General features: G+C 40.7%; 1 protein-coding gene across 2 annotated transcripts in view; it reads right to left on the bottom strand.

Moving 5' to 3' along the window:
* LOC125027999 (hexokinase type 2-like) overlaps positions 1 to 15,000 on the bottom strand; it is a 52,349-nt gene that overhangs the window by 25,418 nt on the left and 11,931 nt on the right. The window contains exon 1 of one of the 2 annotated variants that reach the window (XM_047617240.1): positions 625 to 1,106. The exons of the other annotated variant lie outside the window; for it this stretch is intronic. Within the exon in view, the coding sequence (XP_047473196.1) occupies positions 625 to 822 (198 nt within the window). The 5' untranslated portion in view covers positions 823 to 1,106. Of the gene's footprint in view, positions 1 to 624; positions 1,107 to 15,000 lie in introns of those variants that run through there. 2 annotated transcript variants of the gene reach the window in all.

The following is a 15,000-nucleotide window of genomic DNA, read 5'->3' as shown; positions in this document are numbered from 1 at the left end:
TTTTCAAACAGTTATACGATATGAGTTTAGACTTTAATATCATATGCTTTTCTTAATAACACATACATACAACCGGGAGCTAAAACAAAGTAATGTTCACCTGAACAAACAAAAACAAGAACTTCATAGTGAACATGTTCACCAATACTTTATTCAACAAAGAAAAAAAAGCTGAACATTTCATATCCTCGTACTGCACGCACTTAAACATAACTTTGGTGTAAAAGTCCATGAAGCCTTTTTTTTTTTTCCTGTCCACGAACTAGTTACGTAAGAAACAAGACGAACATCGTGCTTGTAGGGCCTCTGAAGTGTCGTTCAGCAGCGCCTTCATACCCCAGATTCACACTTTAAGTAGGATATCACGGAAACAGTACAGAATACAGACGTTGCGTCACACTTATGAATTAACATGCCACAGTAAGTGGGTCCGCGGATTTTCTTTCGTTACACCTTAGGTAAACAAACCCTGAGCATGGCCAACGCACCGTGGGACCGTTCTAATGCCAGTTCGAGAGCAGGGCGACGGCACAGCAACACCTGGAGGCCCTGATTCACCTCCGTGTAAATGTTTACGTCTGGGCCCAGGGCTGGGGGCCCTGCCGCGGCCGCTGGGACTCCTACCTTTTTGGCAACTTCTTCCTCGGACATTCCAGGCATTTGTTGTGCTTTAGAGGCTGACGTGGACGTGGATGTTTGACCTCTTGTCTTATCGACCGTAAAGGAGTGAAGGAAGACCACTACCCTCTGCAATATGTTGACCACTCTGAGGAGCGACAGTCCTCTCTCGTCACTATCCGCCGCAGCGACTATCTCCATCATCGCTCGAACCGTGGTTTTATCGACTAGTCTTGCCTGGTCTGAGTCGGGTTGAGGCTCACTTCAGCAAGAGTTGAAGGGGAGGGGGGCGGTGCCTCTGCTGCTCCGCCAGCCACGCGCAACTGCCGTCTGCTGGTGCCCGGTCACCTTCCTTGACGTCACGCGCGCACCCCCCGGCTCCCTTCTAAACATTTAAAATTTCCCTTCTTCTCGCCGGGAACATTTTGCATCTCGACGCGCTCCGGTTTCGATCGTACGTGGATTTGTTGCCCTTCGGATAGCAATAGTGCTCTCAATCAGCGATTTCCAACCGGCGTTCCTGGCCCCAACCCAATTCCACGGAAGGCTTTCCTAAGCAGCGTGAGAAGTGCGGCGCGAGTGGCTGTCGCGGGGGCAGCCGGGGGTGTGCGAGGCGCGGCGGCCAATCGCGGCGGCGGGAACAAAGGGCGTTGCCTTCCCTCCGACAAATCAATACTCGCTGCCTGAAGATCTACACGTAGCATTCCTAAACCACGTGACGCACTTGCATCATTCACCTCGATTAAGAATGAGTTCGTTTTCCCGTTTCCTAAGTGGATGTAAGGGTCACGTAGGTGTATGATATTCCCGCCAGAAGCCGGTACGCATTGAGTACGCGCGCGCGAGGAAACGGCACAAAGTCATAACAAGGGCAAACAACAAAGCATGGTCTTCATTCATGCCTTCTCGGGTTATGCTGCGGTTCATTAGTCTCCTGATTAAATGATTGCTTACGTTTGAGAACCAACAATAAACAATTCAAGCCGAGTGTTGACAATAGAAAATCCCCTGTCTGCTTTAAAATGATTTTCTCCCAACATAAATAGCCTAACATTTTTTGGGCCAACGTTTTTTTTCTCTCTTTTTTTATGAGACTGAATGCAGTTTGTGATATGAGATAAGATATCACTCATTCATTTTTCGGCGAGAACCTCCACAGCCGACAAAGCCTCAGACTTAGTCACTCTCACCCACAGACATTCCGTAGTAGAGAGCACAAGCACATGAACGTACGAACTCACACACACACACACACACACACACACACACATACACACACATACTACAAACATAAACATAAGCACATACACACAAAAGCACACACACAAACACAGACGCATGCAAAACACACACGCACACTACAAACCAATACAAACGTACAGAAGCACGCACACATGTACGCAGTCGCATGCACAAACACACACACGCATACATACTTGTATACATATGTAATGGGGAGGAGGCGGACGAACACGCAGGAAAGAGCACACGTGAAAAAGTTTCAGCTGGAGGGGGGGGGGGGGCAGCCGGAAGCACTCAGCAGGTGCGTAGGCATACGTTCTTACAAAGATCTCAACACATGATCCAACTCTCGCGGTTTCTCTGCTTAAATACATTTAGGTATTTCCTTTGCGTAGTTTAAGCTTAATCAACGGAAGGACTATCCTATAATTACTGATTTGAAGACCATCACATGTATTCTTATCATTGTCCATATTTATATTTTTTATAGATTCATGAAAGGAAAAAAAAAAAAAAAATAGAAAATCGCTCGCCACGCCATCAGTACCATCAACAAGTGTCACTCAAAAAAACATAAGCTAAAGGTCCCTTCTGGCGAGACTAATCGAATACGGACGATTCCAATAACTTACAATACAAATCTCGATTACTTTCCCATTCTATCAGCAGAATGGAGGGGAATTTATCTAGTTCTGTATCTCTCGCACCCTAAAAAAAGAACTGGATTTAATCCCTCCCAAACAGGTTTTCGAGCGTAGTAGAGTAAGAGTTCAACCCCATGACTCGAAGATTATCAGCCGACTGGAAAAATATAAGAAAGACAATATCCTAGTACTCGAACACACCTAGTACTCCTGGATTTCATCAATTGTACAGAAACGAAAAACCTCTTCGGATTTAATGCTTTGGATGTTACCTTTAAGCAATTTGATCCAGTGAAAGTAAAATACATAAACAGAACATCAGCCAGAGACTCGAATCCAGGATCCTATGCCTGAGATTCGAAGGAGAAAGCTACTTTTCCTCCATTAATATCACCAGCTCAAAGATTTTATCGGAAGAAAACAAGTTTTTATGTGACTGAATTTGGTAAAAGAGGAACAGGAAATAATGTTTAAACAATGAATTGGATGACAGTTCAACCGTAGGATCATACTAAAAACTGAGATGCAAATGGGATAGTAAGTGGTAATGAAAAGTTATTGTGATATTGACCTCAACAAATAACAGGAAAGATAATAATGAGATGGTACGGGGCACTGAAGGTGGTAATAACAACCTGGATAATTCTGGATAATCCCACTAAGCAGCGTCACTGGCGAGGATTATGTGCATTTCCATACTTAAGCCGCATCACGACTTGTCTGACCATTTTTTTATTAACTGGATGCCCTTCCTGACACCAACCTTCCCCAATTATCCTTTATTTTTATCATCATCATCATTAAAATTAGTTGTAGTAGAATTAGCAGTATTAGTAGTATTGCCACTACTATATCTACTACAACTAATAATAATGATAATGATGACGATATTGATAATGATAATATTTGATGATAATGATGATAAGAATACTAATAATAATGATTAAAATAATGATAATGATAATAACAATAACAATAATGATAATAATAAGAAACAATTATAATGCTAGTGATAATGCCAATAATAATAATAATAATGATAATAATGATGACAATAATAATAATAATAATGATAGTAATGATAATAATAGTAATAATATTAATGGTGATGATAATGGTAATGATGATGACAACAGCAAGAACAACAACAACAGCAAGAACAACAACAAGAAGAGCAAGAACAACAACAATAACAGCACCACCCCCACCAACGACAACAATAATACCATTAGCTACCGCTATCCCTGCCCAGCACCATTCCCGCGCGACGGGCCCTGCAGCCGCACGAGTCTTTCTCCCTACTACACGGGTCGTATGCATGGGTTGCCAATTAGGATATATATGAGTCACTCGCACCTGACTGTCGAAAGGAGGGCAATGAGAGGGGTGCGTGAGAGGAGGGTTAAGGAAGAAGGGGAAAGGGTTGATAAAGAAGAGGGTAAGGGGAAGAAGGAGATACAGAAGAGAAAGAGAGTAGAAATAGAAGGGAAACTGAAGAAGGATAGGGAAGGAAAAATTGGAAGGAAGGAAGAAGTGGAGTAAGAAGAAGAGTGAGAAACAATGAGGAGGAAAAAGAATTCGAAATTAAAACATCGAAGAAGAGGAATAGACGCAACCTCGAAAAAAAATGACACGAACCAATAAAACAACAAAACAAACCGCAGATCCGTGCTTGTTAAGCCACATGCTATCATTAGTCACCACCCACCTAGTTGAGCCAGTCATTGCTGTACGCTCGTTTTATTGCTCATAAAGATCATAATAAGACGTGCATAAGCTAAATATCTTGATACAGATTTCAGAACAAGCAAATAATAATCACTGTTTATTGATGTGAAGACAACTTGAATCAAAGTATGCGTGTGAGTATGTAGCATTTTCATTTTCATTTACTACGGGTCTAACCTCATAACGCTCGCTATGGAGGAAATAAATATTTTTAGAGTGTAGAGCGTAGACTCTTGGCGAGTGTCCAAGGAACATGACTGTGTGGAGCATCTTTTACATTATCATTTGTTGCGATAATTACTTATCTTTCAAGATCTTTTTACTGAATGTCTTAACGGAAAATCTTATCGTTGTAAAGGAAAGAGGTACACTATACATTTTATTCGCCTGCAGGTATGAGAAAGAAACACTGATTTTGTCGCAGCCAAATACTCAAGGTTAGTTTTTTTATTGTTTTTCTTTTGTTTCTTTCTCTTTTATTTTTCTGTTTACTGTCCTTGGTGCCGAGGATAAGGCATGGCCGGTCACTTCGCTGTACATTTATCACAAATTTAACCCATTTCTGCCTGGCATTTCCGATTTTCATAAGACTTCCTTCATTTTTGTTTTATCTTCTTCCGAGTCTCGTCTTATCTCCGGTTATAATTTTTTTTACACGTCTTCGTCACATACTTTATCTTTATTATCTCTGTTACTTACCCTCTAATTTTTGTCATTCGCAGTTCAGTGGGTTCAGAGGTTATTGATTCGTCAGCGACATTCTTCCCAAAGCACAGTTCCCGCTGTGACATTGCCCGGAGTACGAGCATCAAGTTTTTGGAATGGATACACCTCCTGGAGTTAGGCCTCCATGCGGGCCGGGGATCAAGTACCAACCAGTTCCTCGAATTATGCTTAGATAAGGGGCGACATCGGCTCCAAGACTGCACAACGAGTGTGTGGCTGATGACACTAAAGCAAAAGAGCTCGTGTTGATGACGAAAGACCGGCTGATGCAACGGGGACGCTGACCGTGCAACCGGGATGCGTCTGGAGAGATCGCTGGGGGAGAGGATGCAGTGTGTGTGTGTGTGGGGGGGGGGGGGGGGCGTGCGTATGGGTGATGCGGAGCAGGAGAATAGGGTTGGAAAAAAAAACAATTTTTTCGAAATAAATGTCATTCTTGCAATATAGGTACGCGATCCACAAGTGAATAACACAAGCGAACAGTAGTGAAAAAATACTTCTTGCTAATGCGGAAGGTGGAGTAGAAGAGGAAGAAGTGAGGGTACAGGGAGAGCAGAGGAGTGAGGTAAGACGGGGGGGGAGGGGGGAGAGAGGGTGAAAGGGAGGGTGAGAAGGGCGAGCGGGAGGAGAGAGGGGAGGGGGATCACGAGGCCGGCGGGAGAAGGCATGGTGAAGGCCCGACCCTCGTGACCGCTGTCAAGGTCGTTCGCTTCCGCCGGATCACGAGTGGAAGGAAGGGAAAAAGAGGCATGGATATGTGCGTCTGTGTACGTGTGCATGTCTACGTATGTGCATTTGTATCTATTTTAAATAAAAAAGTATATACATCTTTTACCTGTGGTGTCCATGTATTAAATGTTCACATAAACATAACTCTTAAGATAAACACTATGGAAACTGAGGCTGTGTGCTAGTGTTCGAAAGGATGAAGAATTTGCTGTGTACATAAGTATAGCACGTCATGTGAATACCAGTTACTCTATGCCTGAAACGTTTTGATAACAAGAAACCACACAAGAAACCCCAGTTGTTGGATTTTTTGAAAATTAAATCAGATGCTATGTTTACCCTTATCTTGGATTCGTCTGTAATCACATGCTAATCCTCATCTGCTGAAACGTGACGTCAGCAAGGATAATAACACAATGTGGTAAGAAAATGATTTATTAGTGTTGTAAACGATCCGCAATTTAGGGTAGGCAAACGACTCAAATGCTGGTATTATTCTGTTTCTTTTTTTTCTCTATAACATAAGCCTTAGTAGGAGAATATTGCAATACCGGACGTGCATGGATATCCTTGCCATGTATCGCATTCAAGCCACATCCTCTAAGGTTAATTTCCAGTGCTTTTATGCAGGGAAATCCGCCCCAAATGGCTTCTGCAGACGAGGATCACATATTTCTCATTATAAAAAATCCAGCGATATACCACATGGCTTATCTTATCACGCCACGTTATCTCGCCGTGACTACGCTAAACGTAAAAGAGAGGTTGCTGCTCATGACTTTTTGTTTTTTATTTTACATTTTCTCAATTATATATTATCAGGTTGTTGATTTGATCACTAAAAAATATACTCCAAAAAACATAACTTTGCAATGAAAAGCCAGCACGTAATAAAAAAACAACAAAACAAAACAAAAAAAAAAATAAGCAAAACAATTAGACTTTCCTATAATAAAATTACCAAGAAAGATAACTCGTGGTTACATCATTTACTCGCCTCATGACGTCACCGGCACGAGAGAGATTGTGTGTGTGTGTGTGTGGGGGGGGGGGGGGTACTCCTCGAGAACGCCCTGCCTAGAGATCCCAAGAGCTGCTGCTTGCGGTGAAAAGACAGCAGAAATATGCCTGGTAGATCTGAACACACACACATACACACACACACACAGATAGAGAGAGAGAGAGAGAAAGAATGAAAGAGAGAGAGAGGGAGAGGGAGAGAGAGAGAGAGAGAGAGAGAGAGAGAGAGAGAGAGAGAGAGAGAGAGAGAGAGAGAGAGAGAGAGAGAGAGAGAGAGAGAGAGAGAGAGATAGAGGGGAGAGAGAGAAATAGAGGAGAGAGAGAGAGAGAGAGAGAGAGAGAGAGAGAGAGAGAGAGAGAGAGAGAGAGAGAGAGAGAGAGAGAGAGAGAGAGAGAGGGCGAAGAAAGAAGAGAAGAGGGAAAGAGAGGAAGAGAGAGGGAAAGTCCTTATGATCTTAAACCGCAGACGATTGGTATAGATTCGCAAAGAAAGAGAGAGAGAGAGAGAGAGAGAGAGAGAGAGAGAGAGAGAGAGAGAGAGAGAGAGAGAGAGAGAGAGAGAGAGAGAGAGAGAGAGAGAGAGACAGAGAGAGAGAGAGAGAACTAAAGAGAGAAGAGGAGAAAGAGAAGAGAGAAGAGAAGAGAAGGAGGAGAAGATAGAAAGAAGAGAAGAGAGAAAGAGAGAAGGGAAGAGAAGGAAGAGAAGAGAGAAAGAGAGAGAGAAGAAAGAGAAGAGAGAAGGAAGAGAAAAGAGAAAGAGAGAGAGAAGAAAGAGAAGAGAACAAGAGAAAGAAGAGGAGAGAAGAGAAGAAAGAAACATAGAATGACACAGACAGGGAGAGATGATGACGAAAGAAAGAGAGAGAGGAGATAAAGACACAAGCAAAGAGACAAATGAAAAAGACAGGCAGGTTGAGAAAGGAAGACACAGAGGAATGATATAGTTTCAGGATGCTCCTGAAGCCCAAACGTTTTCCTTATTCATAACAACCACGACTTCCTTTGTGTAGAAAAGGGATTCATGCGAAATGTAGGACAGAGGAAATAGTTAACGTGGGAGTGACACCATGAAAACAAGACAATATTTTTTCCCATAATCGTATAATTGTGCGTGATGTATACTTCTTTACCAATCCTAAGTAATGAGTAGGTCTTTTATGACTCGTCGAGAACACACAGAACGTTATAAACGAGTAAGTGGAGAAAGAAAGAAAATAAAAATCTTCCTAAATACGTTGCTATTTGTTATTAGAAGTTTTAGATGAGAAGTTGTGAAGGGCCATTAAGAAGTGAGAGAAGAGAGGTGAACTTATTCTGGTCATGAGGAAAGCGTAGACTTTTGGCTGGCGTTCAAGGTCTGTCTCGAGCTCCTCAGTGGAGAACGTTTTACGGTCCTCCACCCAGGGCAGAGTGGTAAGCAGTGATGGTCTCGTTAGGATTTCGTGTAAAGATGATAAATGGCTATTGTTAATATTATTATAAGTATCGTTTTCTCTCTCTCCTGTGGAACGGATGGAAAGTTAAGAGGGGCCTTCTGGGAAAAAAAAAAAAAAATTAGTTTGATCTTTCGCAATGTTGAGTGACGAAATGGAAAAGACATCCAGATCATCTGGTGGCATAGCCTTGGCCCTCAGGCAGTGAAATCATCCTCTCGCAAGGCACTCTTTCAAGAAAAACGAAAGAGAAACGAGAATGGAGGCTACCAGGAAATGTGACAAGATTCCTCTCCAACAGAGGCTGCGGCACGTACACACTCGGGCGGCAAACAAGACAAGAACCTTACACTTGCAATGGAAATATACTCTTTCATGAGTTCAAGAAAAAGACCCACATATACTGGTGTTTAGGTTATGTTAGTTTATCAACTGCGACTTTCCGGAGATTTATATTATTCCTGGTTTGCCTTAAACTGATAATAGATTGACATGTGTATATCCTCCAGAAAATATGCTTGTACACTATACCAAAACCAAGTTAACACAAGTCGATGTTTCACAAAAGCTTTGGATTTTGATATCACACGCATTAAATAAGATTTCTAAAATCCCTTAAATTCTTAAAATAAAAATTATATTTGCATGCATGATAATATATGAATTTATATGCATACATATATAAAAATTTATATACATACACACATGTGTGTGTATATATGTATATATATATGTGTGTGTGTGTGTGTGTGTGTGTGCGCACACAAGCACACACACACAAACATACACACACATTCTTACATATATATATATATATATGTAAATATAAATATATATATTATATATATATATATATATATGCACACACACACACACACACATATATATATACACATATGTATATCTATATGTATGTATATATATATCTATAAGTATGTATATACATACACACACATATATATTTATATGTATGTATGCATATGTATATATATATTATATATATGTGTGTATATACATACATACATACATATATATATATATATATATATATATATATATATAAATGTGTGTATGTGTGTGTGCGAGTATATAGCGCCTACATACATATATATATGTATAACAAGAACGATAATCTTGCATCACTGGAAATTTACAAGACGTTTAAAGGGTAAAAGATCCGCTTCCGCTGAGCATGTTCAATTCCTTTAAAATTAATAAATAACGTAAACGGAAAAGAATGCATCGGCACCGTGTTTATTTTGTGTTGATGAAAAGCCGCACTGAAGTGTTACTGTGAGAACACTTTGTCCCGGCTTACACTAGTTAAAATTAGCTCGGTGCTTGACTGGGTGGATCGCAGATTCTGAATATTCTGTCTAATGTTTACTGACTGGCCAAAACTACTGTTAAAAAAATTCCGTACAAGTTATAGGCCTGGTTTTTGCCTGCTAAACAATATATCATTGGTTTCCATGTACTCAGTGTACAGTACTTCCTACTTCCAATTTCATGGCTCAGTGTTGCCAATGTGTACACCACAAGGTTAGTTTTTAGCCTGCGAAATACACGACGAGTCGAACTGGTTTACCCACTGGCAACGCTGAGTGGTAGAGTTGATTAGTGGAAGGAACTGTATAAACAAGTTAATTAAATTTCAGACGGTTATGATTATGCTTTTCTTCTAATAGATATTTAGCTGCTGTAATCTTCTATTCAGAGTTATGCTATCAGGAAAATCACAGTTCAGAATGTAAGCCCTACGACAAACAGGTAATTTGCTGGACACAGAAAATGGCAAGGGTCTGGGTGCTCTTGCAGTGGATCCAGCCAATAAGAAGCGAACCTGTTGACTCCCAACAAATAGACGAGGTAAAGGCATGCTGCATTAATTGCCAAGGCATTGATATGCAGCGTACATCACTGCTAGCACGACCGGCTCTCCGAAGGTCATCAAGTCAGGGTTATGGTCACACCCTCGCGCGACGTACATAGTAACCACAAGGTACTGCCAGAGCCATGGATATTTTTAGAGAGCTAGAGAGAAAAACAAGTCAAGCGAGAGTTAATTTTCAAATTTACTGAAGGGTTAAATCGATATACAAGTAGTAACCATCCTTTGTAAGACACATTCATGTATAAGGACTTCTTGATAAGTATCTTGCAGGACCTCTCCCTCCTTGCGTCCCTGGCGCCGTTAAATGTCTGGGTAGGCGCCACCACTGGACACCGATTCAACATAGCCAAGAACCCTATGACCCTTTGCTAGGGCCTCTGGCAAATATAGGGAGGCTTACCATATAAGGCGTGTAGGGAGGGATTCCAACATTCTTCTCGCCTAGTGGCAGACCTTCAACTCTGCCTAGCGATAACAACAAAAGCTGACAAGCGCGACGTACCTTCGCGGGATTCTGTTTTGTATTGTATATCCATAGGTCCTTAAAGAAGAGGAAAATTTAGGTAAGCCCTTTCTGCTGAATACACTTGGCATTTCACACAGAGCGCCCTTGCCAAAGTAATAGGGCAGTTTTCCTAGTGCGTGAACATAATACAATTAACCCCAAACCACGTGACTGAGCCCAACCCGCCGACGAAGGAACCTGTTTCTTCAGGCGGAAGTTCGTCGGGCATTTCAAAGAATCCTTATTTTTCGAAATTTGCACATATTAGTGTCATAAGAAAATGCCAACGGATATAGGCCATAAAATCTGATAAAGGCAAAACAAACAAAACAAGGAAAATAAAGATGATTTTTTTCTTCTTTTTACGCTGGAGAAACAGACGGTCGCCAGCCAGTAATTTACCTGCCTGCATATAGAAAAAGAAAAAAATAGAGAAAAAATCCTAATTACATATGCTGTACCTCTGTAATTGTGATGAAGAATGGATGATGAATGGAATTCTTCGAAATCTATCATCTATTCTCGGATAACGCCCCTTTCTCTACCGCATTTCCTAATTGTTCAGAGAAACTCCCACTTATATAATGTCTTCAGATCAAATTAAAATATCTCATCCTAAACTAGAATTAATATTCCTAACTTATTGCAGTCTAGTCCTGCGTAACCTACCATTGATTCTAGTGAATTATACATTTTATATATTTTATCTTGATTTATCCATCATTAAGCAAAGCTATTCCATACTGCACACATCTAATTATTCCACCTCCTTGAACTGATCATCAACCATGTAGCCTTACTGCCACTATCCTTTTCCAACAGGTAGATCTTCATCCGTCAAGTTATTAAAAAAATGAAGGCCGAAACTATGAACTGTGAAAAAATAGAGTAGAGGGCCAACTAACCTGATCTGTTGTTCTCTGGGCAGCCGCCGCAGGGCCTATGGGCCGTGACGGTTGCCTAGTGGCCTTTTGTGTCTATATTTGTCTATTATCCGAAGGCAAATTTAGCACCCTGTAGGTATATTTTGGCAAGTGTTAAGCAAATTACATAGAGCCCACACCGGTGCACATTTGATGTGTTATGTGGAAACTGTCACCATTCACTTCAATCATTTTATATTTGCGTTTGTAGTGATCAGAGATATTGCGTGTAGCAATTTTATAATCCCGCCATGTGCTATGTACAGACAAATACGCAGCATAAGCGTGTCTGAATGCTTATATCTGCATAGAGATAAGCAACCCTTGGCATAACTGTTGAATAAAAGTAGCAACTTCTTGCTGAAGTAACAAAATGGCTCGATTATTACTAAATACTTGTGCATGAATTTGAAGATTTCAGAAAAGAATGGTTAATGTTTATGACGTATAAACGTGCTAAGCATCAAAGGCCTTATGACACTGTGGTAAAGTACAGTGGCGAAAAGGTTAACGATTAGGACAAATAGAAAGAGGAAGGGGATGAAGAGAAGGAAAAGGAAAGGGGGGGAAGAAAAAGCAAGATTAGTTGAGACGAGGGCTGAGGTCCAAGGCAGGGTGATCCCTACCTTGGGCCTTGTCTCCGTCTCTTAACCCCCAACCCCTTCCCAGACAACGAGCAAGGGATGGGATTGGGGGAGGGGGGGGAGGAAAGAAAGGAAGAAAAGGAAAACAATAGCTGCAGACGTGTCTCTTCCAGGCATTCCTTTCATCCAAGGTCCGATGATATATACTTTATCCTTGCTTTCTATAAGACCATTGGTCCAAGACTTTAAGTTCGAGGGCGATAGCGGTCTGGAGAGAGAGAGAGAGAGAGAGAGAGAGAGAGAGAGAGAGAGAGAGAGAGAGAGAGAGAGAGAGAGAGAGAGAGAGAGAGAGAGAGAGAGAGAGAGAGAGAGAGAGAGAAAGGTTGGAGCCTCCCGGCCAAAGCTGTCAGGGAAGTGACCGACTGGCGCCTCTGTCGACGGAGAGAAACGTGGTTGGTGATCTTAGCCTCTGTACTTAATTGTCCGTTGAACCTGAAAGGAACATCCCTTAGTTCCTCAAGGATATGAAGGACGAAAATTCTGAACTGCTTGAATTAATTACGGTATTTTGGCTAACAGGTTATTGTCGATTTGTTGTAAATTTACACTAAAAACAATCTATATCCAAAGGCAACGATGATGAGAGATATAATGAGAGATAATGAGAAAGAGAGATAATGCGAGATAATGAGATAGTGAGAGAGAGATAATATATATAGAGACAGAGATAGAGACAGACAGAGACAGAGCCAGATAGAGACAGAGACAAAGACAAACAAGCAGACAGACAAAGAGAAAAAAGAAAAAAAAAGAAAGGAAAAAGAAAGAGAAAGAGAACTTCGTAACAGGTAAGTATTAATATTCACCAACCGTCCACCTGGCATTCGTGGATCGCAAATGTCCCCTGCGACAGAGAAGCTTTCAGGAGGCGGACGAGGCGGACGACCACAAGGGCAGCCCAGCGCTATAAAATGTCCTTACGATAATGTCTTTAGATTTGCATATTGTGGTTGGCAAATTCCAGGATAGGTTTACGTTTCTAGTTCATATATTAATATAAGAAAAAAAAAAAAAAAGAGGAAAAAAGAAAACGCAGGTAATGAAATGAAAACTGACGATAGACGATCACAAAGGGCAATACATTTTTTTCAAGGAAAAGCTTCCCAAAATATTAATTATTCACAAATTTGGAACACCTGTTGCCGCTTCCAACGTCATAACTCGAATCTCTGTTAGGCGTGTCTTCCCTCAAGTGTTTTTTTCCGATCCAAAAATACATTTAATAAATTAATATATACATTTTTTTTTTTCAATACTTATTATCACTCGGATGTTGATATATTTTAGCTTATATGAAATATTCTCTGATAGATAAAACAAATCCTAATCGACCAGTGGCAATATTTGTGAGATGCCAGAAGTCATCTGAATAGAGAAAATGGAACGTAATTCGATAGTATTCCATATCTATTTGATGTAAAGATTATCGGTCATGGAAGGCTCGGGTAAAGCTAATCGACTCTCACTGAACTGCAGGATGTCTTTTTTACTGTAAATCAACCATTACGTTTCTAGCATTCTAAGCCCTTGTGTGGTACTGAGATTCTAAATTCTTTATTTAAAATATCTATAGAATACAGATTGCAGTTTTAGAATACTCGCACAAAATCTGTGGTTGGAATATTTAATATTTCTTTATTACCGAGAAGAGAAGGCAATAAAGTAATAAACGTATGAATAAGTACGCAAAAAGATGAATTGAATAAATAAATATTGATGAGGCAGCCTTCCCTTTCATAAAACCGTGTAAGTGATTATCTATTTTATAGAAAGAGCCGTTTAATATTTATTTAATCTAAATTGATCATCGAATCTTCCAGTGACTAGTTTATTCCGGTATTATGACTTTAAAATACGTATTAGTGAACTCACACCAAGTTGACTGGATCATTTTGGTTAATACACACACAAGCACACACACACACACACACACACACACACACACACACACACACACACACATACATACACAAGCACACACACGCACACACACACACACACACACACACACATCCACACACACACACACACACACACACACACACACACACACACACACACACACACACACACACACACACACATCCACACACACATCCACACACACATCCACACACACACACACACACACACACACACACAAGCACACACACACACACACACACATCCACACACACACACACACACACACACACACACACACACATCCACACACACACACACACACACACACACACACACATCCACACACACACACACACACACACACACACACACACACACACACACACAAGCACACATAGCTGATCCACACTTATAAACGTGAGAGTGTTTGTGCGAATAAATGTTTATACTTACTTACATATTTAAATCTGTATCAAGGTCCCAGTGTTGAAGGTATTAGGGTCCCTCCCATTAATCTCTTCCCTAAATACGACGGAAAATAACAACAAATAAACCGGGGACTCTCAACGTTTCTTTCAGTGGAATTCTTTCAGTTTCGTCAACTTCGGGAAAACCGTCGACGCAGGAGATAACTTTGTGATTAACACGATGACCATTTCCCGTTCTCTTTTAATTTGTTTTCTTTTATGACGATTTTTTTCATGAAACGTATGAAAAGAAGGTGGGTGAGCATAACCCAGTTTTTAGAAGACTGTGTTGTTTTCCTACTCTGGTAAATTTTCCTTCTTGGGACGATTCTCGTGAAACGGCAACCGTTACTGATTGTTTTTTTTTTCTTTTTTTTTCAAAGTACATTTAGTAAATCTTTCAGATAATCGGCGGTTTAATCGTTCTTCAAATTTCAACCGATTAACTTGGCGTAGTTTACAGTAGATATACACAAGAGAGGATCGATTTTAAAATGCATACAGGGAAAAAAATTGTGAGAG

This window comes from Penaeus chinensis, chromosome 8 (assembly GCF_019202785.1).
Source record: "Penaeus chinensis breed Huanghai No. 1 chromosome 8, ASM1920278v2, whole genome shotgun sequence".
In the NCBI taxonomy this organism is placed as follows: Eukaryota; Metazoa; Arthropoda; class Malacostraca; order Decapoda; family Penaeidae; genus Penaeus; species Penaeus chinensis.
This window is presented reverse-complemented; position numbering and strand designations above follow the sequence as displayed.